Below are 25,618 nucleotides of genomic sequence, written 5' to 3' on the forward strand. Positions count from 1 at the left end.
TTGACCTCCACGTGGTTCCCCCTGTAAACCATCGTGATAAATTCTTGGTGAATTTGTCACGATGGGCTAACTGACCTGACCTCATGCTCATCTTATCATCCTCCACTGGTGCCCCACCAGCGTAAACCGTTAGCACAGGCGGGTGCACCATTCCATTATCATCCATAAAAAAGCACACTATCACGTCCACGCGTTTTCCCCTGGAAACCATCGTGATAAATGCCTGGTGAATTTGTCATGATGAGCTAACTGACCTGACCTCATGTTCATCTTTTCATCCTCCACTGGTGCCCCGCCAGCGTAAATCGTTAGCGCAGGCGGGTGCACCATTCCATTATCATCATTAAAAAAAACAGACTATCACGGGGGGGAAAGGGGATTGTTAGTAATGTGGACTAATGATCCTATTGCTAGAAATGTACCATGTCAGATCGACCTCCACGCGGTTCTCCCTGTGAACTATCGTAATAAATTCTTGGTGAATTTGTCACGATGGGCTAACTGACCTGACCTCATGTTCATCTTATCAACCTCCACTGGTGCCTCGCCAGTGTAAACCGTTAGCGCAGACGGATGAACCATTCCATTATCATCTATAAAAAAAAAATACAATGCAATCATACTTGTTAATAAAAATGTTTGAATTGCACTAGTATAATAATAACCAACTACTAAATCGCTAGACCACAGTAGCATTCTATAGTGCTCTTTCTTCGCATTCTGGTAATGGAATGTCTTCACAAGTGTTCAGATGATTACTCGATGAAGTGAATGCATCATCTTCCAGATCTATGTCTAACTGAAAACAAAATCAGGTATACCTTAATCAATGAGAAGTCTTCTATAATATCGATATTATGTTTTCTCTAATAACATAAAATAAAATTCGATAATTTATGACCTAAAAAAAGATATCATTCGAATGTAGTAATTGAGATGATATTAAACAGTATCCGATACTTGTTGACCAAAAAATCATTCGAAGAGGAAGAGGCCAAGAGGAAACATCGATTTGTCTCATTCGATATTGATCGTAATACTAAACATCGATGCTTATACTTCAATATCGACGTCAATCATGTAAAATCGATCATCTATATATATTAATACGAGAATAACTTATACCTCTTTCTTTAGTCTCTCCTCTTATTTTATATAGAATGCAATTTTTTTTTTAATTATGCATTAAAAAAACAATAAATCAATAAACAAATAATTTCACACACTACTATTTATTTGACGCACACACACACACAATATATTCTTTTGTTTATTGTCGAAGTCTGTGGTCAAATTGAGAATAGATTAATATTGTTTATCTTTAATATTATTTGTCTATAGTCTTACTGAATGTCAAACATAGCCATAATCATTTTTTTTTTATTAGGTCACCAACAAGGTTTACACCAACATTGTTACATTATATATAATACATTACAATCTATTTATTATACTAAGCGCAACCTTAATTATAGGCATCTACGACATTTATGTGACAAATTTGTGCTTACAATTAACAATTAACAAAACATAAGAAACAACTTAAAATTCTACCTATAAAAATACAGTATTTACAGTACAGTACAGTGTTTACTAAATACAGTATATTTAAACTAGTTATAGTTAATTTTCGATCACTGGGCTATCACTAGTTCCTATAATCAGTTCTATAGACATAGAAAAGAGGCAACTAAAATTGAAATGTAATGTAAAATGTAACTACTCACATCTATAGATTCCCCAGCCTCGTATTCAGATGGACTTGATGTTGATTGTTTCTGAAAAGTTATCGAATATATAAAATTACATCTAATTTCCTTCAACTCCGCTCGACACACAAACAGACATAATCACGATTTTTTTTTTGTTTATTATATACCAAGGTCCTATAGTAATTTAAATATGGTAATATTAAAATTACTATAGGTTTCACTTAATTAAAACATAATATATTTTATTTGAGCTAAAATAAAAATAACCAAATAGATAACGAATGAATTATCTGAACAACCAAAATGATGAATGTGGAAGTTGTACATCCTTATATCATTATATATTATAAAACAAAGTCGCTGTCGCTGTCTGTCCGTCCCTATGTATGCTTAAATCTTTAAAACTACGCAACGGATTTTGAAGTGGTTTTATTTTAATAGATATAGTGATTCAAGAGGAAGGTTTACATGTATAATACATGTACTCCCGGGCGAAGCCGGGGCGAGTAGCTAGTAATGTATATTATATACTGATACTAGGAATATGTCAATTTTATTATATGTAAAGATAAGGTGATATAAAACAATACAAGTAACTACATGCTATATATTTATAGGATGCTTAAAATGAAATTATTACAGTAACTCACAATACTCTTTCTTCGTATATGTTCCTTTAGTTGCTCCTTTTGTTTACGTTTGAAGAAACCAACCTGAAATGAAATTACTTAAACGTTATTATTTTTTCAATTTTGCTATTTTGTCTCGGCACTAACCAAAATCTTGACAAAAAAGAACTAATTTAAGGACCAAGCCTATAAATTAATATGATATATAGTAACTCGATAAAAAAAATATTTGTCCTTCTCTCTTCAGCTGTCTGTAAGTATTTTTCATATATGTTGTAGTTTTATTATATATGTATATATATTTTAGTTTTAAAGAAAATACGGAAAAATACTTGGAATATGGATATATATATTAGGACAATGTTCTCTGATTGGACAGAGATTAAGTGCGTAGAGGCTTCTATGTTGATTGTCGCATGCCTAATCGTTGTTAATGTAAAAATAATTAAATCAATATTTATTTAAAAGAGCAACACACAAGTTTTATGCTCATTCTTCTTGTGATGAGTCTGCATTCCGAATGAGGGGTAGAATAAAAAAACATGACTATTGTTATGAGTACAATATCTATCAATATACAATATATACAATATCTATGTATTTGTACAGATGACTGTACAAATACATAGATATTTTTTTCGTAAATACATACATAATAATATCTATGTATAAACATAGAAAACACCCAGACTGATACAAACAATCATACTCATGAATACAAATGTTTCTGTCGCTCGAGGAATCGAACCCGCGACCGCCGAAAGTAAGGCGGTGTGCTAAACGGCTAGACCAACGAGGCCGTCAAAAATTGTCTAGATATATGATAAATTACACTTACCTTATATAAAATATATGATATAACTAATAATACTAGCAGCGCCAATAGCACTGCACCACATATTATAGCTGTTTTGTCCTGGGCCAGACTTAATTCCTTTCTGAATATAATAGTTGTTGTTGATCTAAAACAAAACAATTACGAAAGGTAATTTCAAATCCATACGTATAAACAAAATTGGAGTGTCTGTTTGTAATTTCAATATAACCGTTTTACTGTATGCATATGAATCTAAATACACCAAATAACAATTTTTACAATTTTTGTCTGTCTGTCTGTTTGTTCTGGCTAATCTCTGGAATGCTAAACACAACATAGTGTGTAAACAACATGTAACAACATGTAAACTACTGGTATATATATATAATGGCCTATGCGTCTATTATAGACGATTTAAGGCGTAATGGTCCGTGAACAGCTTTTTTCGTGGCTGTATAAACCAATATATATATATAATGGACCCTCCATTACGGGTTTGCGCCAATGCTGTGCTCTATTTGAAATGTGGCCATGTCTATTATAGACGACGCTTCTGTTTTTAGGCTGTCACGCCATGAAATGCCCAAAATTTTGCGTAGACAACGCATGTAAAAAGTGTTAAACTACTGGTAACGAACCTAGTTATTCTAGACAGAGAGGATTTTTACTAAAGAGAACTAGTGGACCCATTGCTAATAATGTAGTCTATCAAGTACTCCTAGAAACGTGGTTAATTATTCGTAACCACAACATGGCGCACCCCTATACATAGTATTTCCATTCCGGAGGTTGTTTGTAATGAGAACTGCGGGCCCGCTGGAACCAATAGTGGTGAATATACCACGAAGGACTGATCTGACTTCATCCGTATATATTATTCAACATTTCATTATCATCCATTAAAAATAAAGATACGTTAGAATGAAAAATTGTTACGTACCTTTGTTTCATTACTGTAGTAGTTGGGTGTAAAAATAGTGACATATTTGAAGTTATAATTAATTTACTGTCGCCAAGATTTTGAACTGAAATGATAAAACGTAAATATAATAGAAATACTTATAATAAGAAAGGAAAATGGTGGCAATGGTGGCAAATGGTCGTAATAGTTAATAGCATGTACGAGTATACCTCTAAATAATTATTTTCACTAGTGTAGAGAAAGAACATCACTTACTTAGCTTATTGTTGAAAATTGGAATTGTCGTTCTCAGCGTGACAGTTGAATTTGGCATCAAATTGAAGCTGCATTTGACTAAACCTTTATCTACGTCATCTCGATCGCAACTACTTGACTCCGTCCATGCCTGATCATAAATATTTATTATTCATTAACATTAAAGTTGCCGTGAATTCATTTGCTTTTAAGATACGTGGCAATAGCCATCATAGATCACATAAATAAATAAATGCAGTAAAAATCGGATACAAACGCAATGTATCCGGATAGTCGCTATGAGCAATGTTTATAATTAATATATCGATTCGGTCGGGACCCTGCCGTTTAGCCGTGATAACTGATCCGTCGCTGTAACCGACGTCGTTATATCTGGTTTGTATTGCATACTTACAGATTTTGAGTTGAAATAATAAATTAAAATGTTAATCCATATCTCCTCGGTATAAATGTTATAAAGTCAAATGTCTGTATATCTGTATATATAAACAGTAATTATAACGTAACGAAATATGTGAAGAGCTATTTTTAACCTAAAAAAGCAGTCAAAGTCTAAAGGTTTGTTCAGCATATTTCCTATTTAGGTTGTCACACATGGTCACACATGGTGAAATAATATTTAAATGATTTTCGGTATCGCATATTGCATAATAATATAATAGAGCAATAGCTTTACTCAAAAAAGTATTTCACTTACCTTAAATCCTGATATATTTATATAATCTTCTTGATTCACGGTTATAACAGCTGTGATATTCATCCAAGTTAAAACACCGTAGTTAATTATCTGAAATTAATATTATTCTTTTGGTTAATATATGAAAATTTACCTTTTGAACATTTTAATACTAGCTGTATCCGCGAATTCGTCCGCGGATACAATGAGAAAATATTTAATGGCCTAACTCAATACAAGCCAAATAACAAAGTGTCATCATATTAGCTTCAAAAATGATGATACAAAACAATTCATCAGTAGCCTAAAAATGAAGTTTCAAGCATCTAGCTTCGATAATGAGGAGACTTCTATACAATCTTTCCTTACAACCCTTTTTTCGCATTCAAAAGTAGCCTATGTCCTTTCTCAGGGTCTAGACTATCTGTGTATTAAATATCATATAAATCTGTTTAGTAGTTTTGACGTGAAAGCGAGACATACACACAGACAGACAGAGTTACTTTCGCATTTATAATATTAGTAAAGATTTATATAAAGAGAATAGTATAGAGAACTAAAATATATACTTACCAAATATTCCTGTGTTGCACTAAATGATTCGCTCTGTTTATCTAATATTTCTTTATCAGTTATCGTATTATTCTGTTTAGATCTGTAAACCATCATCATTACACAGTATAAAATAAAGTCACTATCGCCGTCTGTCCCTATATATGCTTAAATCTTAAAAATTACGCAACGGATTTTGAAGCAGTTTTAGGTATATAATACATGTACACCCGTGTGAAACCGGGGCGAGTAACTAGTTTTATAATATAATGTTGTAACATTTAACATTAAAAATATACTCTATCCATATATTTAAAATAACGTAATGTACATTCGTCGTATCGTATCTTGATACGACACGACGAACTAATTAACAACATTATAGAAGGAAAAATATATGGAAAGAGAGGAAGGGGAACACTAAGACACAGCTATATCAAGCAAGTTAAAGAAAAAGTTGGAGTCGTGTCGTATCAACAGCTAAAAGGACTGATGGAAGATCGTGGAAGGTGGTGGGAACTCCACCGACAAGAGCACAGCTCTTAAATTATGAATGAATGAATGTACAATAGGCTAGTATATAAATAAGACCAGTCTAAAATTATAGGTTGCATCTCGTAGTATCATAACGGCGAAATGAGATAGGTAATGCATTTTTAATCAATGTAGGCAGTTAGTCCCATTGATTAAAAATGCATTACCTATCTCATTTCGATTTTATTTATATGTAGATACTTACCTACATATATATACAGACACATGGTCTTTAAATCGGTGACGACATCGAATCGGTGGTCGACGTCTTTGATTACATCATGTGTAGGGAAATCATCAAAGAAAAACTATGATGATCACAATTATGAAAGTTAGGACACTATGTAGATATATTTACGTACCAAAATAGCAACATCTGACTGTCACATTGTATGTTTTATAATTTCACTGTATTTTCTATAATATTGTTCATTAATTACAAAATAAATTTATTTATTTATTTATATACAATTAGTAGTACGCATATTGATAGAATATGGGAATTAAAACCGCTATTATTAAAAACGGGCCTAGTTATTATAAACCTATACAAAAATATTTTTTTATATTTAGTTATAATTACCATCCTACCCCGATCGAAGAAGCTGAGGATGAGAAATGAAGGGGTAGAGAATGTTTTTTTTTATTTATTTTAAACTTCAGACACTTTTGTACAAAGTACAGTCCCATTGTACCATTACTCCATTACTAATTACTCCATCACCTCACCAGTTAACAAATTACTTTAACCGCACTGTCTGAAGGATCGGCTAGAATAGTTTGTATGGCACCAACATCCAATATATTTATTCTATTGCCTGATGTTATTTTATGTCATAGAATCTCGTTTCTAACACACTCCATCAGCAAATTATATACATCTTCTATTGTACCATATATTTTACAATTTTGTGAATTGCTTTTTTCATAAGGATCTAGTTGCAAAAGACATATATGGTGTCCGGAACAGAGTAAAATGGCGAAGAAATATAAAGAATGCTGCCATCATCATGTGGAATATATAGCTAGGAAGAAAGATATTTAGTTATAATTACCCTTTACATAAAATGTCATCCATATTGAACGATAATGGTATAGATTTATTGTAGGTTTCATAACTCGACTCAGTGTCATCAATTTGGAATGGTTTAGGACAGTCGCTGTACAAACGCACACTGGTGTTTATGTGTTCATACAAATTCGTTAGCATCCTCATGTTTAATGTTATATAGATTTCATGCTGAAATTTCATATCTATTATTATTACAGACTGACATAAAAAAAATTGTAATAAAAACTAGTAAACACCGCACATTTAACTACTTTCTTTCACCATGACGAAAAAAAGCAAAAGTGAAATACTATTTCATTTTTTAATAATAAAATTGATAACATAATCCCAGTGGAAGACTGAAAAATTTATGTGTGGCTACCAAGCAGCTAAATAAGCTTCCTTTAAAGCTATGCTTCGGTTGTATAGTGGAATAGAATAGAATAGAAATAATCTTTATTCAAATAAACTTAATATAAGCACTTTTGAACAGTCAAGTTTTTTTATTCTACCGCTTATTTGGCATATTCATCACAAGAAGAATAAGTAAGAAACTTGTGTGTTGCTCTGCTCTTATAGTAAAATCAGGCAGCAAAAAGTACAGGATTAGAAGCATAACATACATGTCCTCTGGTATAGCAACGCATGAGAGGTAAGTCGTCCTCTTATTTGCTAAATTAATTAAAGTTACAAAAATATTCATTTTCTACTTTATATCTTTTAGGAATTTTGTTTCCAAATTCATGAATGTTATCATTGGCCTTTGGTTCGTGGCCCTTTACTGGCTCTGTATACAAAGAGTTACTTACATTTACATTCCGTTTCAGAGGGTTCGGTAAATGGCAGATATATCCACCGGCGAGGTTGGTACAGTTAATTTGTGCCACTTGCGCGCCTCGCAGATATATCCACATACACCCTTTGTACGAACTGTTACCGCTATTATGAACTTGTACAGTTATAGACTCGGTTTCGGCCGATCTCACCACATATGTTTCATTACTGTTGGTCAAAACAAAAAATGTTAATGAAGTAGAAAAATAAAAATGGCATAGTCCAAGTAAAATGCGCAAATCGAAGGGCCCTAACATGTATTACAACTCTCTAGAATCAGATAGATGCCGATAATGTTAAACTTTAATTATTATATTCTATAGTATATATAACTCAAAGGTGACTGACGTAGTGATCTATCAAAGCACAGCCCAAACCACTGGACGGATTGGACTGAAATTTGGCATGCAGGTAGATTTGATTAATTTTGATTAATTCTACCCTCAAGGGGATAAAATAGGGGATGAAAGTTTGTATTAATCTTTGTAAATTTTAAACCGATCGGGCTGAGACTTTGCATGCATAAAGCTACTATGACGTAGGCATCCCATAAGAAAGATAAATTCCACCCCAAGGGGATAAACTAACGCGAGCGAAGCCGCGGGCATAAGCTAGTAACTATATAAAATCAGATCACGAGACTAAGTATATTTAAAAAGAGTTTTACTTTATTTTATAAGCTTCTATTTTATAAGCACAATAGTAACTATAATTACTTCACTTATTTTTTTATTTATGTATGTAATATTATCTCATCTGTAAATCAAGTTACCTTATATTTTTTATTTTGTATCACACTTTATATATTAAGTAAGAAACCGCAACTATAAATATATTAATATTAATAAATCGCATCATATGATATCCCTAATGCGTAAGTGTAAACCATTAATTTTACAATTTAATTTAATTTTATAAGTGTAGTACAATACAAAATCTAAAATAGAATATTTATAAGAACAATCACAATTTACAAATTTAGAGTGATACAGGACTCACATACAATTGACGACCTCGGTGGTCTAGCGGTCTAGCACACCGCTTTACGTCCGATGGTCGCGGGTTCGATTCCTCGCACGGCACAAACATTTGTATTCATGAGTAGGTATAATTGTTTGTATCGGTCTGGATGTTTTATATGTATAATATGTATGTTATAAGAAAAAAAAAATTATCTATGTATCTGTATCAGTTATCTAGTACCCATAACACAAGCTTTAGCTAGCTTAACTTGGGACTAGATGGCACTGTGTGAATTGTACTGAGATTATTATATTATTATTATTATTAAAATACAAGAGTATACATTATCTTACACTAGTTGGACCAACACGTAACTGTACGAGCTACTACATATTGTTCCTCGTAAGATATTAGCAATTAATTTTACTATTTTATGAGCACTATTAATTATATACAATTCTATAAATAGTTGATATAGTAGACGGCATCCCCAATGGAATAGCCATGTCTCGTCCGATCAATCCCCTAAGCCCGCGATGGATTCTCTGTCGCATTTTCACGACAACGACGGAAATTACCACGGCCCTAGCCAAGGTTCCTAACCGCAGACTAAAGTGGTATCCTTCGGATAGGATTTAGACCTTCAGCTCTATAAGTGTTCGGATTCCCACTGCACTTGCCCGATTTTTATCTGGTGAAACTCTAAAAGGCAGCCACGGCCATTAAAATTAGAATTATCAAAAAAAAGCGGCAAACCCCAAGCACGTACGGTTTTGATTTCTTGTGGCTCGATATAAAAAAAGAGGGAAATCAATGACAAAAGTAACGAAATGAGAGCAATTGAAGGCACTGGTATAGCGCAAATTCTTTACTTCTAATGTCATGCAATACAACTAAATATAACAATATAATTATTATAAAAACATGAACAATAAAATATATAAAACAGTTTGTAACATATATAATTACAAGTTTAAATAAGTTCATTGTAAACAATCGACTTATCAACATATATACTTATACGACTTATAGGTATAAGTCGTATAAGTATATATGTTATAATTGAAATATAAAATAATAAATATAATGAATGGAACTAAATAAAATTTAGTTGATAAATGTTTTATAATACCTTCCAGACCAGATAATAGACATAGACAATTGTGGTAGACAATCATCTCCAGTACAGAAACGGAAAATGTCCAATACTTTCGCTTCCAGCGTACTATCTGGATGTATAGTCACCCAGCTCTTGTTGAACTCTAAAATTGATCAATAGGTATATTTTATAGTACTGATAAACAGATATAATTTTATATGCTCAATACTTTCTTCAAAATCCGCTATGATAGACATTAAAAAGACGTCGTCATGGCGGCGTGGATAACTCATTCTCACTATGTAAAAGATAATATCTTATCTGTGGTCTCACTTATTCCAGTTGCTAAGCAGGTTTGCTTTGTAATCTGTATCGGTTAAAGGGCGAGATAGGACAATGAAATGTGATTTCATTGTCCTATTTCATATACATGACTAAACATTTTAGTCTTGAGTGGTATCCCCATAGTCACATGATAACGCGATGTCCGTAGTTCTATTCATTTATATAGGCGGCGGTTACCATTTACCGTCAGTGAAGGTAGCCAATCCATTTACGTAAAAAATTAATTAAAAAATTCTTAGTATTTAGAAACCAATAGATTATTCAACAGATTTTTATGCTTCTCTTTAACTTGCTTCTATATATTGTACATTAGAACCTTTTGTAGTTTCATTTTTAATTATTAACGCACCTTTTGTATTTGTAATATTAGTGTTATTCATGTAAACCTTTGAGAAAAATTTATAATCTCCCTTTTCATTGTTATTCTGAAATAAAAAGTAACGTCAAAAAACATTTATAAAATATTCTTAACATAATATTGTATTAACTTATTTTTTTGGAACAGTACTTTAATAATAAATGTATAGCATCGATTTCCCAAAATTTAAGTTTTAAAAGCCTAATTACTAAATGTTTAAGTTAATTTCATCTTTGGTTATAATTTGGTATGTTTCAAATTTAAAACAAAAACTAAATTAAAAAGGCGTTATTACTGTTTTCCAGACATTATTTAACCAAAGAGTATTATTATATACGTACATACAAATACTCTTAATATTAAAGTCGTTTCTTATCTTATTTTCATTTCTATTTTGTTCATTACATGTTACTTACCAATTTAACAGTGACATTTTCACAATATCGTGGTTTTTTCTCCTCTAAATCAATAGTATATTTTCTATGTATCTTCTCTATGGAGGCTTCTACTCCTCTGATATCATTAGACACGAGAAGTTCTGTAAAACAAACAATCAATCAATATTTTTTTGCAAAAGTTCCCATCCTTTCCCGTTCTTGTAAGCGTTTGTTCTACATTTGTACATTACCATCTATTATTGATGATATTTTTTTATACCACGATGTTGGCAAACAAGCGGCCGTTCTGATCGTAAATGGTTACCGTAGCCAATGGACATCTGAAACGCCATGGTGTTATATCCCCGTTGCAGATCCTTAAGAAACCTTATTATAACTGTTCTTGAAAAAACCTCGGCAGGTAGTTCATTCCACAATCTAAGTGTACGCGGGAAGAATCACCTCTGTCCGTATGACACACATCATGACTCTATGACTTTAAAGTACATTTATGTGGAATACTAGCTGAAATTTATAGCTATGTGTTATTCTGATGTATAAGCTATATTATTGTGAAGTTTCATTAAAATCTTTTCGGTAGTTTTTGCATAAAAGAGTAAAAAATATCCATCCATCCACACTCAAACTTCCGCGTTTAAATATGAGGAAGAGTAAATCACTTAATACAATATGCTTTGCCTTAATCTATTTGGCATATAGTTTACATACAAAACAAAAACAGTAATTGTCACATTAAATAAACTATTTTATTTCACAAGAGAAAGAGATAATTTTATTTATATTGAAATATTTAATATAAATAAAATTAGTAAATATACAAACATTCAATTATACAATTTTTCTTTTTTTCCTTAGATGTACCTACATAGACGATGATTAGTACTTAATATCAAGTCAGATTACTTGCTATAATATTTGTTTTTATAGAAGCTTACTAAGATTGAACTAATCTGAAACAACAAAGTAGGCAAGGTAAAGCATACATTTTGAACTTACGAGCATTTATGTGGTCCATTTTTGAGAAGTACGACACGTTTACACAGACGGTCACTGTGAAGTTGTTATCTTGTTCTCTTACATTCTGAAAATATAATGTAACACCAACATTTCTCTATGCCTTCTCAATATACTTTACAAGTATTTTGCACATAAAGAATTAATAGTAATAGTATATCTGGACAATATTACGCCATCTAGTTCCAAACTAAGCAGAGCTTACGTTATGGTTATTAGACAACTGATAGAAATACTTCAATACATTTTAGAAACCGGTAGACTACCGAGGTCGCAATAAAATAACGTTTATTACTGCTTAATAATAGCAAATTTTTGGAGTAAATTGATAGTAAGGGTCATTAGAGATCGCATTTTTAGCAACCTTCGTCGACCTCCATACCTCCTGGAACCCATTCCGTTTGATTCCCTGCGAATTAGCTCAATTTACCTTAGGAATTGGGCTAAATCAGTCGAAGACGGAATGAGGATTAAGGGAGCCATATATGTTACCGCAAGAGGAGCACCATTCCATTATCATACGATTAAAAATTGTAGAACATCATTGACTATACTTAAATACTGTGAACATATTTCATACCACATTTATAGTAAGTAAAGACGTACTGATATAAATAATTGCGTCTATTTTGGTAAAAGCGCGTTTACCGCTAATCCAGCTCCATTTATCGTATGTCCTCGGTTTCAAGACCCTCTCCTTGATGTGAAGCCAAATCTCGAGGTCCTTGGCGTTGATATATCCAGTGACGTTCAGTTTTGCGGTCATTTGGAGGACAAGGCTAAAATAGCCTCAAAAAAGCTTGGTGTGCTCAGTAGTGTGAGACAGCGAAGGCTCAGAGCCAGCCACATATGGAATACTATTCTCATCTCTGGGCGGAAGCACCACAATACCAGCTACTTCCATTTGACCGCATTCAAAACCGAGCAGCCAGAATCATTGGTAATCAACGTCTATGTATCAGACTCGGCCCATTGGCATTGCGGCGAGATATTGCATCACTGTGCATTTTCTACCGCATATATCACGGGGAGTGTGCTGAGGAATTGTTTGGATTAATACCAGCTGCTGAGTTTCACCACCGTATCACCTGCCAAAAACTGAAATACCATCCTGATCATCTGGATGAATGGCGGTTTTCCACAATGCGGTTTTCTAGAAACTTTTTGCCACGCACAATCACAATGTGGAATCACCTTCCAGCAGTGGTATTTCCAAACCAATACGATATTGAAACCTTCAAGAAAAGAGCTTATTCCTTTTTAAAAGGCCGACAACGTACTTGCAATTCCCCAGGTGTTGCGGGTGCTCATGGGCGGCAGTAATCACTTACCATCAGGTGAGCCGCGTGCTCGTTTGTCCCCTGTGTTATAAAAAAAAAAAAAGCATCGATCTCAAATATCAGTTTACTCAATGAACATATGTAAATATTACCTTAATTCCATGAAGTTCTGAAGTAATATTGACCTGTATTCGGGGTATACAGCGGAGCAAAATTGCATTTTGACTGAAGGGAGCACCCATAACAACTTCTGTAAAAAAATATAAAAAAATTAATTTCTTATTCCATAAAAAACAATAAATATATAAAAAAATTTAAAAAACTGCGACGCCCGACTGTTTTCAGCAATAGATAGACTGACTTAAAATGACTGTATATGTATAATTTATATGTATGTATAATATATATTATGATACAGAAAAGCCGAGAAATTCTAAGATAATTTATATCTTAGAATTTCGATTTTAGATATAAAGAAATTATAAGAAATTCTAAGATAATGCACCTGATGCATGCGATAACTCGAGGCGGGTCACTAGTTTAACAATAGGACTTATTTGACTTACCATCACATCCATTCTTATCCAAATCCGGCAAGACTTGGATACTAAAGCCTAAATAACGAAACAACTCATTTTGTATTCGCTGCGTGAGAGTCAACTTGGTCAAAAAAATTTGCTTAAACGTTTCATGTTTTTTCAAATCTTTATAAATCTCATAACCAGATATAATATACAATGCGCCATTTCCGGAATTTTCATAAGGAGCGCTTACAAATATTTCTAGAAAAAATAATAACCAATCATAATTAGGGCCAATCATAGTAACAACAGTGGGCACGATATATATTTGGGGGGAAAGGGGATTATTAGTAATATGGACTTAAGTAATATCTTAGTGTCAGGTTGACCTCCACGCGGTTCCCCTCGGAAACCATCGTGATAAATTCTTGGTGAATTTGTCATGAAGGGCTAACTGACCTAACCTCATGTTCATCTTATAATCCTCATTAGCCCAGACGGGTGCACCATTTCATTATGATTTCATCATATATATATGTTTAATAAATTTGAAAACAGGTATGTTTACCTACAGTAAATCTCATTGGAATCATTTCAGTGCCTATATGCCATATGTATGCAAAAAAATATCATTTTTAATTATTTATATACATGCTAAATTATATAGGTATACCTTTTTTAATTTTACCTTTTTTTTTATTTCTATTTACATTGAAACTGAAAGTACTGAACTGTTTTTTCTTTTTCTATATATATTTGTATAACTAATTATGTTTATGTAAATTAGTATTTATCGATTATATATTACTTTTGCATTCTGTACAATTTATAGTTCGTATTTTAAGTAGTAGTTTTTAACATTTTATGTTTGCACCAATTATTACCCACTATACAATATAACCTATGCCATTCTTTTGGGTTGACTGAGAGTTGCAGAGATCTCTTCTGGGGATAAGTCTACCTTTGCTCACATTATCTCTTAATTATATTATTAATGTATCTGGGAATAAAGAATATATATTGTATTTGCTTCCAGTATCCTTAGTTATATCATCTTTCTACTTAACTACAGACTGACCTTTTACCCACGCATTTGTACCCACGAAGATGACTTTTATCAAAATCTACCTCGATGAGAGTCAGTTCATAATATATTCAATTGCGATAGCCCATTCGGGATCGATGAGATTAGAAGCTGTGACGAGTATAAGAGAAATTATAAACCTTACCAGGTATCCCATCACCGTCTAAGTCATTCGTTGCAATAGTTGTTCCAAAACGTGATCCATCATTATTGCTGATGATTGTTCGCTGCCGGTCCAAGTCCACAGTTTTCTTTGAAAGGAATATATTAGAAATACTTTAAAAAATAATTAATAATTAAAAATATGCTTTTAATTATTTTCTTTGTTGCGTTTTTATATCGTGTATGTCTTCCAGATTTTAAACTATTTGTTGATCGTGTAAAATCTCTTGAGAGGTGATTCTGCATTGAGAATCCAGCCTCAGATATTCCAGCTAATTAATTAATAATAATAATGTAGTCTATGACCCCATAAAAGGGAGATATATAATATATATATATATATATCAATAATAATATTAATCTCTCTCATAATATAGGAGTACATATCATAAAATGTACGTAACATGCATTTCTACAGTATATCTACAACTTTTGAGACGTAGTAGTAAATTTGTGAAGTGAACTCCTAAAATATTTCCCCTTCGTTTATTATATATATTCTTATTATGTTTATTTTGATATTAGTAGTAATCGGTACACATTATATACTAAATAATTATATTATATATACATATTGAAAGTTAAGAATAATGAGTACTAGGTATATGATTGACCTCATTGTGTCGATAAAGTTACCTCTCAGTTGCACCTGTTGTTATTAAAGAAATTACAGAATATGGAGGCTTTACATCCTAGTTCTCCGAAATGGCAACGCATAAACGGTATCGTGGGCATGGTACCGTGATGTTGTAATACTGTTGTGTAATAGGCGACACTTACCACTTACCATCAGGAGTTGTCAGTTTGTTTGACTTTCCTATTACATAAAAAATAACTACCAGTTGAATTGGAAAGAAATTTAGTTCACAGATCAGATTAGGGCATATAATACTTTCTACCGCAATTAAGATATTGGCTCCAAAATAATACCTTTGCATTACCCAAATATATATGAACAGCACCCGTATCGGAGACAGTTCTGTCTCCTGATTGCGCCGGTGCACCAACAAGCAAGTCAGTAAGGCCATCATTGTTTAGATCACCAGCGCCGAGAGCAGCTCCAAACATTGATCCGACAGTAGTATCCTTTATACTACACTTTTCTCTATACTTTTTGAACATAGTCTTGTTTACACAGTCTGTATCAAATTTGTTATTTGTGACGTTATACCTTAGGAATATAATCTGGAATAAAATACATGTAAATTATGACCGAGTCAAATTTAAAAACAATATAAATGTTGTATACTTAAAAAAAAGTGTGTCTGTTTATAATTGTAATTAGGCAAATAGTTTATTAAAATGTATTGAAGTTGAAATTGAATTATAATTGGCATATTCATTTGCTGAATTTTAGATGAATCGTACACTCTTGACAGAGTGGTTGTGGCTTTTATGATGGTATCTCTTTGTTGGCATAGATAATTGGAAAGAAAGCGAAAATCTGAAAGTATTTTTTGGAATTTTATATTAAGTCTGCGCAACTTAGTCGTCTTCAATTTATCCATTTAACCATTCATTACTGTTCTGCTCCTATTGGTCGCAGCCTGATTTTATATAGCTTATAGTCTACCTCTATAAATGAGCTATTCGACTTTAAAAGAAATAAAAGAAACAAATAACTAGTACTGAATATTATCCCGAACATCCAAACTACAAATTTCATCTCTTTATACCTTTAGAATAGATCGACGGATTATTACATAAATGTTTTTGGTCAAGTTGTTAAGGTTGATAAATTAATAATGTGTAATAATCATAATATTTATTTATATACATATGTATAAGTACATATTATCAATATTATATAACTTTATATATTACCCGTAGCCTTTACAACACTCTCTTTATTCAGAACTATAAAATTTTCAACCGATTATATAAGTAAGCGTATTCATATAATTGACTAGTAGTAGTTAATTCTACTATTTATATAATGTAATTACAATATTTAATATATAATCTACATATGGTAAAAGGGCACCACAATGACAAAACAACTTCAACATTGTCGTCCCTTTTTTAGGTGTAATTTAATAATATATTATTTATGTCGTTTCTTCACCATACATGTTAAATAATGTACAAAATATATATCTACATATTTTATTAATATCTTGCATAACTTCCTCAGAAATCAGATTTATTGAAGCGTAAAGCAATCATATATGGTAAAAAAATGTCAAATTACTTTATCAATAAATGAAAACTACATAAAAATTATGAATAGAACCATCACATGAACAGTACTATATGGACATTACGTCATAAAGTGTCGCCTACGATGCTAGGTACTTATGTGTTGTTAACTCGTAAATAAAATAAGTAGCGGACTGTGAATTATTATATTTAATGCTAGAAGTTATGTTACAAGGAAGTATTTAATTAATAAGGTACGCGTGCGGTGCATCGTAGGCGCAAGGGAAAGTGAAATTGACCCGGCCTAGCAGTTGTCAATAGTTATGTTCGATAGCGCCCGAACACATGCGTTGCCATTCTGCAGGACCTAACCTTTTGTTATCATTATCTTACTCTTCAACCGAAACACAGCTTACAAAATAAGCTGCTTGGTGGCTGAGATAAATAGACAGAGATACCCACAGAGAGGACTCTTAACAAACCTCGGTTTGTTACTTTCACAGTTTATAAAATATAATATTTTCATTAAAGTACATGAAACCATACCTCTCCATACATGTCTACATTCCTCGCGCTCACTGCGTAAACTCGTTCGCTTTTATTGAAGAAGTTGCCAGCGGTCAAAGAAGTCCCTGAAACCAACGTGTTAAGTTACCAATCCTAATACATATTACATCTTAATTATTATCTTCATACAATCCAATTTAATGTATATCTAATATTTAAAGCATCATATATGTGAGGTGCGTAAATAACTTTACTCATTTACACTTTTGAGTCGGTCTGTCCGGTTGTGCCGCTGAATTTGCAGCAATCATGGATTTTTCGATTTGGATTCCGTACTGACTCTCACACATTTCTTGCCTTATTTCACACATTAATTAAGTTTAATATAGGGAATACATATACATTTAATCGAAGTTCAATACATATACGTGTCTAATTTTAAGTACAGAAGGCAACAGAATACCATCGCTGCAGATTTGTCTCTAGCTTTTATGCTGAGTTGGTTGCCTTGCCTTTGCGGCACATAAAGCTCCATATCTTTTATTTGTACATTCCTTTTTTCTGTACCTCAATTATGGTATGTGTTTGTAATTGATAAATAACAAATTTATGTATCTAAACTTTTTGACCGATCACTTTCCAATATTTCTCAAGATGTACACCCATTAAAAAGTATAATTTTATTTTCTTCTATTTGTAATAGCAACTGCCAGCTAAATTGTTAAATTGTCAGTCTATTAAACTATAAGGCTAATCTCTGAAATTGCTGGACCGATTTTGACGGGATTTTTTTTGGCAGGTTGCTGATGTAATAAGGAGTAACTTAGGCTACTTTTATTTTAGAAAAATAAAGTTAAATTCCACTCGGACGATGTCGCAGGAACAGCTAATATTCTGTTCATAAATGTGTACAGTTAATTGTTGTTGTACAATATTATTTTAACATTGCAGCGTACGTGGCATTCCTATTGCCGTCCCTTTCTTTTACTTCCGCGTGCTGTGCGTGGGAAATGATAAGATATAGTGAAATGGAATTGTCGTGCAATCAAATGCTAGCGATTTAAAATAGCGCGAGCCTTTGCGCATTGTCATTACAGAGAACTGCTGTTTTGCCTCCATACCCATTAATTGCTGTACATTTTATAAAATAATAATAAGCATATTTTAAAAACATCATACCAAAATGTTGGAAACGATTAATAAATTTTGCTAATTTCGTGATTTTGTAATTAGGAAATGTTATTGTTGCGCCAAATGGATTTTCTAGCTTTAGACGTACGAATGCGCCTTTGAATGGTGACGTCGAAGGTTTTGAAATCAATATAAGATTGTTCACGTCATCGATCAGTATCTTCCAACCTGTGCCGCCAGCGCATGCCTCTAAAACATACAATATTTTAAAGTTGTATAATGGCAATTTACATTTATTATGAATAAATGTAAATTCGCTCACTTGAGTACAAAGTGAGCAAGAGCATAACTTTTTCAATATTATTATAATAATAATAATCTCAGGACAATTAACACAGCGCCATCTAGACCCAAGTTAAGCTAGCTAAAGCTTGTGTTTTGTATTATGGGTAGTAGATAATTTTATATATATATACAAATATATAGATCTACGTTTTTTTTCGTAAATACATAAATATTATACATAGAAAACACCCTGACAGATACAAATAACTAAACTCATGAATACAAATGTGCGAGGTATCGAACCCGGGAACATCGGAAGTAAGGCTGAGTGCTATACCGCTAGACCACCGAGGCCGCCAAAATTATGTTAACCGATTAAAATAATACAAAAGGAATATTTTTAAAATCGTTTACCAAAGATATAAAATTTCTGACAGTAAGTTATTTTTTCTTTGTAAGCTGTGTTTCAGTTAAGAGTAAATGACAGAGAAACTGATAGCGCACTTGATAGAAAATACCAGCCATCCCAGAATGGAGTTACCATTGACATCCTGTCGTCGTGAGACTACCGAGGAACTTCTCCAAGATTCTGCCATTCCGTTGGTCTAACACTATCACATTGTTATAGCAAGATATTAAAAAAATAGAAACAGTAAGAGTATAAATATGTCGTCATACCGTCTTATCACCAGGATAGAAATGCCGACTAGGGACCAGAACTTAATTATGGAATTGATATAAGAGTAAGAAAACAGAATGAAAATCATCATACTCGGACGTTTGGACAGAGAGGTAATAATAGATGATTAGTAGTCTTTTAAGGGTAGCCGGCGCCCACATACCCCTGGTGTTTCGTGGTATAAAAGAAATACTACATGGTATAAAAGAAATGAGGAACTTATCACCTGTATTCGGATTTTTTTTATAGCACAAAGGACAAACGAGCTTGCGGCTCCTCTGATGCTAAGTGATTACCGCCACCCATGAGCACCCGCAACACCAGGGGAATTGCCAGTGCGTTTCTGGCCTTTTATTACTTTTTTTAAACAGACCAATACTAACAATCCTACTCATTAACACAAATGTGTGGTTTGTATGAGGTTTAGACCCGCGACCCGTATAATGAGTTATGATATACTCACGTGCGGACCTTTTCGGTGGTTCGGTTTTTTCTTGTTCATATTCCCCCCGATATCTGTTACTAGTGCCGTTGTATATGAAGCAGGTTCCGTATACGTACTTATCTAGTACGTTTTCATCTTTAAGTTTCGGTAATACTCCAGTCCATAATGGCGCACACGCCTACAAAGTATTTTTATTTAGAGGTTATAATAAGATATTATAAATGATAATATCTTGCTATAACCACAAGATATTATGTTATTTTCTGTAAATTATTTATCTTTTTTAATTTATATCCCATTATTACAACTTTCTAAAGGGGAATGTTTAAAAACCTTTTACGTTTAAAAACTTTCAATATCTAAATATTAAAAAAAAATTATGAAACAGTTAAAATACACATGATTGATTTGATTTAATACATAATATAATACAATAACTAGCAAATACACACTGTATCCAATGCCATACGCTATACTAAAATCAATAGTATATAAGTAAGTAAGAACGTAAGTACAAGAGCATTTGTTCAGTCATTGCACATTTTTAAGGATGTACTTGAATTTCCCTATTTAATACATGACTTCACTGAGTGCTTTAAAACTTATTATAATATTGCATTTAAATATTATAAAATGGATATTTGACAAGTTTTCACGAAGAAACAAGTTTAAACAGAATTCTTAATTACAGAGCGCTCCTTTATAATTTCAGTGTTAGATATTTAAATTAAATCTGCCAGTTTACATAAAATATTTAATAAATAGTAGGCAAGTACCATGAAGTAATCCGTAGTAGCGGCTACAGAAGCTCCCAGCATAAACTTTTGATCTGGATTATTATCTAAAAATAGATAATAAATTACAATACTGTAATGATCATTTCATTTTTATGCACAAGCTACAAATGCACAAGGAACAGAATATATATAAACTGATATTTTCCTGTTTCACAGTCATGTTTGATTTTTCGTTATGCCAGACTATGGCAACTATAGATTTCAATGAAATTTAACAATAAAGCAGGTTAATTTTCAACTTTAATATATAATAGCTTCTTTTGAATTTATTTAATTCCAAAAAATATATATTTCATTAAATAATATACCACCATTGTTATCCAGCGAGGTAGGTCGTGAATGTGCCTATAATACTGGCAGCGTTTCCTCTTTGAATCCTAACTAAATACCTACTTATAAATATAATTTCATTGGAAATTGCAATTTTAGTCACAAAAACAATTACTATTATATTTAAAAAATAGAGATTGACGGTAGAAGGTAGAAAATTTGCAGTTGTTTGTATTTTTAATGCCATATTATTAACAAAATGTTAGGGGTGGACAAGCCTTGTCACTTAGGAGTATGAAAAATAGATAGTAGCCGATTCTCAGACCTATTGAATATGCATATAAAATTTCATAAAAATCGGTCAAGCCGTTTCGGAAGAGTGTGGTAACTAACATTATGACACGAGAATTTTATATATTAGATCACAAAAAAAGTACCCCGATACAAATGAAAATTAAAAAAAAATCTATTTGATAAGTTAATTATGTTTACCTGTGACTGTATATGGTGTTAAATTTCTGAAATTCATATTGACTTCATTGCAATATGTTACATTAGAAGAAAATGGATCCTTGAGCGAGCAGTTATAAACTTTTCCATACCGATCGCTGTTTGGCGCTCCAATGACTAAATGGAATAATTGTAAAATGAATAACAGCATACTGTCATAGCATCACTTGTTAACGTAATACCTGTAGTTGCTGTAATTTTTTTCAGCATTACAGTACTCTTATTTACTATACAACTAAAAAGCTAAACCATACTAGTAACGCTGAATTTGTCTATAAATTCTGAGTGGGACTCGGAATTTATACTGTAGTATAACCAAGTTACACGACACCGCTGATTTTCAGTGCGACCACCACACACGAGACAGAGTACTTTGAAGCCGCTGGTTTTTTAAAAAAATCTTTTAACACATAACACTAAAGTCACTAAGTTATAATGGGACATCTGTTCCATTATAAATATTATCTAATAAAAGAAAATAAAACGTTACGATTAAGACCATTTTATAAATTGGTATAAAAATTAATACAAAAATAAATGCAATTTTCATGAATGTATGTAGTAAATTTTGTCTATGTTATTATTATTGATATTTTTTAAATATACTTAATAATTACTGTATAGAGATGGTACAGTTAGTATATGTTTTTGATGCTTAGTATATTTTATATTGTGTTGCCTGCTATAATTATTTGTGTTCTTTAAGAAGATGAGTGGATAATTTATATATTTTTAAAGATGATAATGGAATATTGCACCCGCCTGCGCTAACGTCTACGCTGCCAGGGCACCAATAGAGGATGATACCAGTGAGCATGAGGTCATGGTCAGTTAGTTCATCGTGACAAATTCACCAAGAATTTATCACGATGGTTTCTAGGGGAACCGCGTTGAGGTCAACTTGACATGCTACATTGCTAGCAATAAGATCGTCAGTCCACATTAATAACAATCCCTTCCCCCTAGTAATTTATGTTTAAAAGAACCAACTGAATTGAAGTTGGGAGGAGGCAGATTATTCTAGCACTTCGTGGCAGAATATTTAAACCAACCACGGAATGCTGTGGTGTTAAATTGGGGATCAGGAATAAGACTGACGATCATCATTGTATTAAGTGAATATGAGATAATATGATGGTCATCATTTAACATCACGTAGGCTGTCAGTTTGTTTGCCTTTCTGGTTACAAAAAAAATATGTAATACGAATACATCCCATGTCACTCGCTCATAATATAGCTTTCGATGGGGAACGAACTTTCAACATAAAATAGAAAAGAAATTAACTTGAGTTTCTTGCCAGTTCTTCTCAATTATTCAAAATTCAATTCAAAGTTCAAAATATCTTTATTCATGTAGGTCTATTACAGACAAATCTACCATCAGTTCGAATTTATTTCGAGATGAGAAGACCTGATAAGAAACTCAGCTCGTGTTCTTTTCATATGAATGTTATACATGTTTACAATAATACAGATTCATTTATAAATTAAAATTTGGGAGAATAGAGTGACCACACAGCATACGCTATTGCAAAAGCAAAAAGTCTGAACAGTTTTCGTAACCCGACCAGACCAGTCCCTCAGTCCCTACAAGCAGCATCCATTCACGAGTATAACGGAATCTACCTGTAGAGTGGACTGGACGGTTGGGATAAAGAATATTAATAACAAAAACTCAGAGTTAGAGCAGATGTAAATGAAATTCCACCATCATCCATAAAAAAATCTGAGTTGATATTTATGTCCTATTAGATCTTCATGTAATATATAATGATAGATAATAAATACGTCAATAAAAGAGTTCTTACCTATATTAGCTTTCTCTCCTTGCTGGTAAGCCATCGAAAAGCCAAAATCACTTCCAGTTTTAAGTTCCTTAGCGGTCAGAGTAACGAACGAAGACTCATGGTAGTAGATACATGAGGCTGTATCAATAATATAAAGACAAACAGCTAAATATACCGTACCTGTGGAATATAATAAAACCAATCTTTAAAATGTATTTACACGTGACCGGATATAGGCAATTATTTAAAATCACTATAAAGCTACAACTGTAGTTATTTTTAGAAAGCGTTAAATGTATCTTAAATTATGTAAGATATTAAAATACTGGGGGAGAAAATATTATAAAATTTATAACAATGAATAAACCAACCGATCATTTTGTACAACCACTACTGTGTTTTAAATTACATAATGTAATGTCAAGTGTGAACATGTTTAGGTTGAGTAATTGGTAGCAATAATAATATAGTGTATAAAGGAGGAAAACATCACATGCAACTATGTACATATATAGGAACAAATTATATTGTATTAATAGGGCTCAGCTGATCTTAGTCCTTCATAAAAAATGAACTTTAATGAAAATTCAGCGAAATTTTTAATATTTAAATAGATTTTATCACTATATCTGTACATAGGCTTTAACTTAGTAATATTTTAGTCAAGTCAAGTGAAAAAATTAATTCAATATCAAATTAAAAATGCAATTAAATAATTTGACGCCTCGGTGATCAACAGTTTAGAACACCGCCTTACTTCCGATAGTCGCATGGTTCTATTCCTCGCACGGTGCAAACATTTGTATTTATGAGTATGATTGTTTGTATGGGTCTGGGTATTTTCTATGCCTAATATGTATATACTATACCACAATAAAATCTATGTATTTCTATAGGTATTTAGAACCCATAACACAACTTGTGTTATCAAGCTTAACTTAGGTATAAATGGCGCTGTGTGAATTGTTCTGAGTTTATTATTATTAAGCAATGGTTTAACCAGCCACAATACTCTGAATATGATTTGCTAAAAGTGCTGTACTTTCTGTATTGCAGCAGGAACCCTGCCGAATTTCTTCTCGGTACATGTCCATTTCGAAACTACTCGAGTTATTGCTTATTTATATATTTTTGTAGCACAGGAAACAATGGAGCCTGCGGCTCACCTGATAATAAGTGATTACAACCGCCAATGAGCACCCACAACACCAGGGGAATTGCAAATGCGTTGCCGGCCTCTTAACAAGGAACAAGTTGTTCTTAAAGGTTTCAATTTCGTATGGGTTCGGTAACACCATTGCTGGAAGGTTGTGTGTGGCAAAAATCCAGCAAATATTACATATTTATATAATTTCTATATAAAATACTAACATGCATGCTCCCGATACCTCGTGAAGGAATGCGTCGTGTGAAGACCTGAATTTTATAATGAATAAATTAATAAAAAAAATATATTATATTTCAAAATTAGGTAAACAACATAACACTTATTTTCGATGGGTGTCAATTAATATTATTTAAGATATATTATTAATAAATTAACTGCGAGCGAAACATTAATTGATTAGGTATATAAAAATAATTGTAAAGCAATTTCGAAATTTGTATTTAAACGAATTCATGGCCATTTTTTTAAAGTGACGTCAAAATATAACATACATACTTATAAATTACTAACTTTCCATACAAAATAATTTTAATATGTCATATAAATACAATAATATAGAAACATAATTATGTAAAGCTACATAAATTCTTGGAATGCAATTTTATTACGTTACTGAAATAAAACATATTATTATATATATAATATATCTGCGGTTGCCTGCATCACATTGAACATGACATGGTAATCTTAAA

At 32.3% G+C, this 25,618-nt stretch overlaps 1 protein-coding gene across 1 annotated transcript; it reads right to left on the bottom strand.

Moving 5' to 3' along the window:
• LOC131850709 (integrin alpha-4-like) lies at positions 1-24,204 on the bottom strand. Its single transcript, XM_059201030.1, has 25 exons — positions 24,130-24,204; positions 23,780-23,938; positions 21,952-22,086; positions 21,169-21,233; positions 20,411-20,570; positions 19,032-19,232; positions 17,892-17,977; positions 16,137-16,391; positions 15,190-15,295; positions 14,006-14,221; positions 13,592-13,689; positions 12,142-12,226; positions 11,164-11,285; positions 10,739-10,814; positions 10,078-10,207; positions 7,958-8,150; positions 7,153-7,337; positions 5,585-5,666; positions 5,033-5,122; positions 4,336-4,465; positions 4,099-4,183; positions 3,180-3,303; positions 2,363-2,425; positions 1,728-1,778; positions 1-799 (listed from the first exon to the last, which is right to left on the bottom strand). The coding sequence occupies exons 1-25, from the start codon at positions 24,134-24,136 to the stop codon at positions 698-700; spliced, it is 3,006 nt and encodes a 1,001-aa protein (XP_059057013.1). The 5' UTR covers positions 24,137-24,204; the 3' UTR covers positions 1-697.
• Positions 24,205-25,618: the final 1,414 nt, after the last annotated feature.

Source organism: Achroia grisella, unplaced genomic scaffold, assembly GCF_030625045.1.
Source record: "Achroia grisella isolate CSIRO2021 unplaced genomic scaffold, CSIRO_AGI_Agris_v1 utg779, whole genome shotgun sequence".
NCBI lineage: Eukaryota > Metazoa > Arthropoda > Insecta > Lepidoptera > Pyralidae > Achroia > Achroia grisella.

Coding starts and splice junctions, on each gene's coding strand:
- LOC131850709 (XM_059201030.1), bottom strand. Junction 16,392..17,891: donor ATGTAGACATGTATGGAGAG/GTATGGTTTCAT, acceptor ATTTTATTCCAG/ATTATATTCCTAAGGTATAA. Junction 5,123..5,584: donor GTGCAACACAGGAATATTTG/GTAAGTATATAT, acceptor TATTAATTTCAG/ATAATTAACTACGGTGTTTT.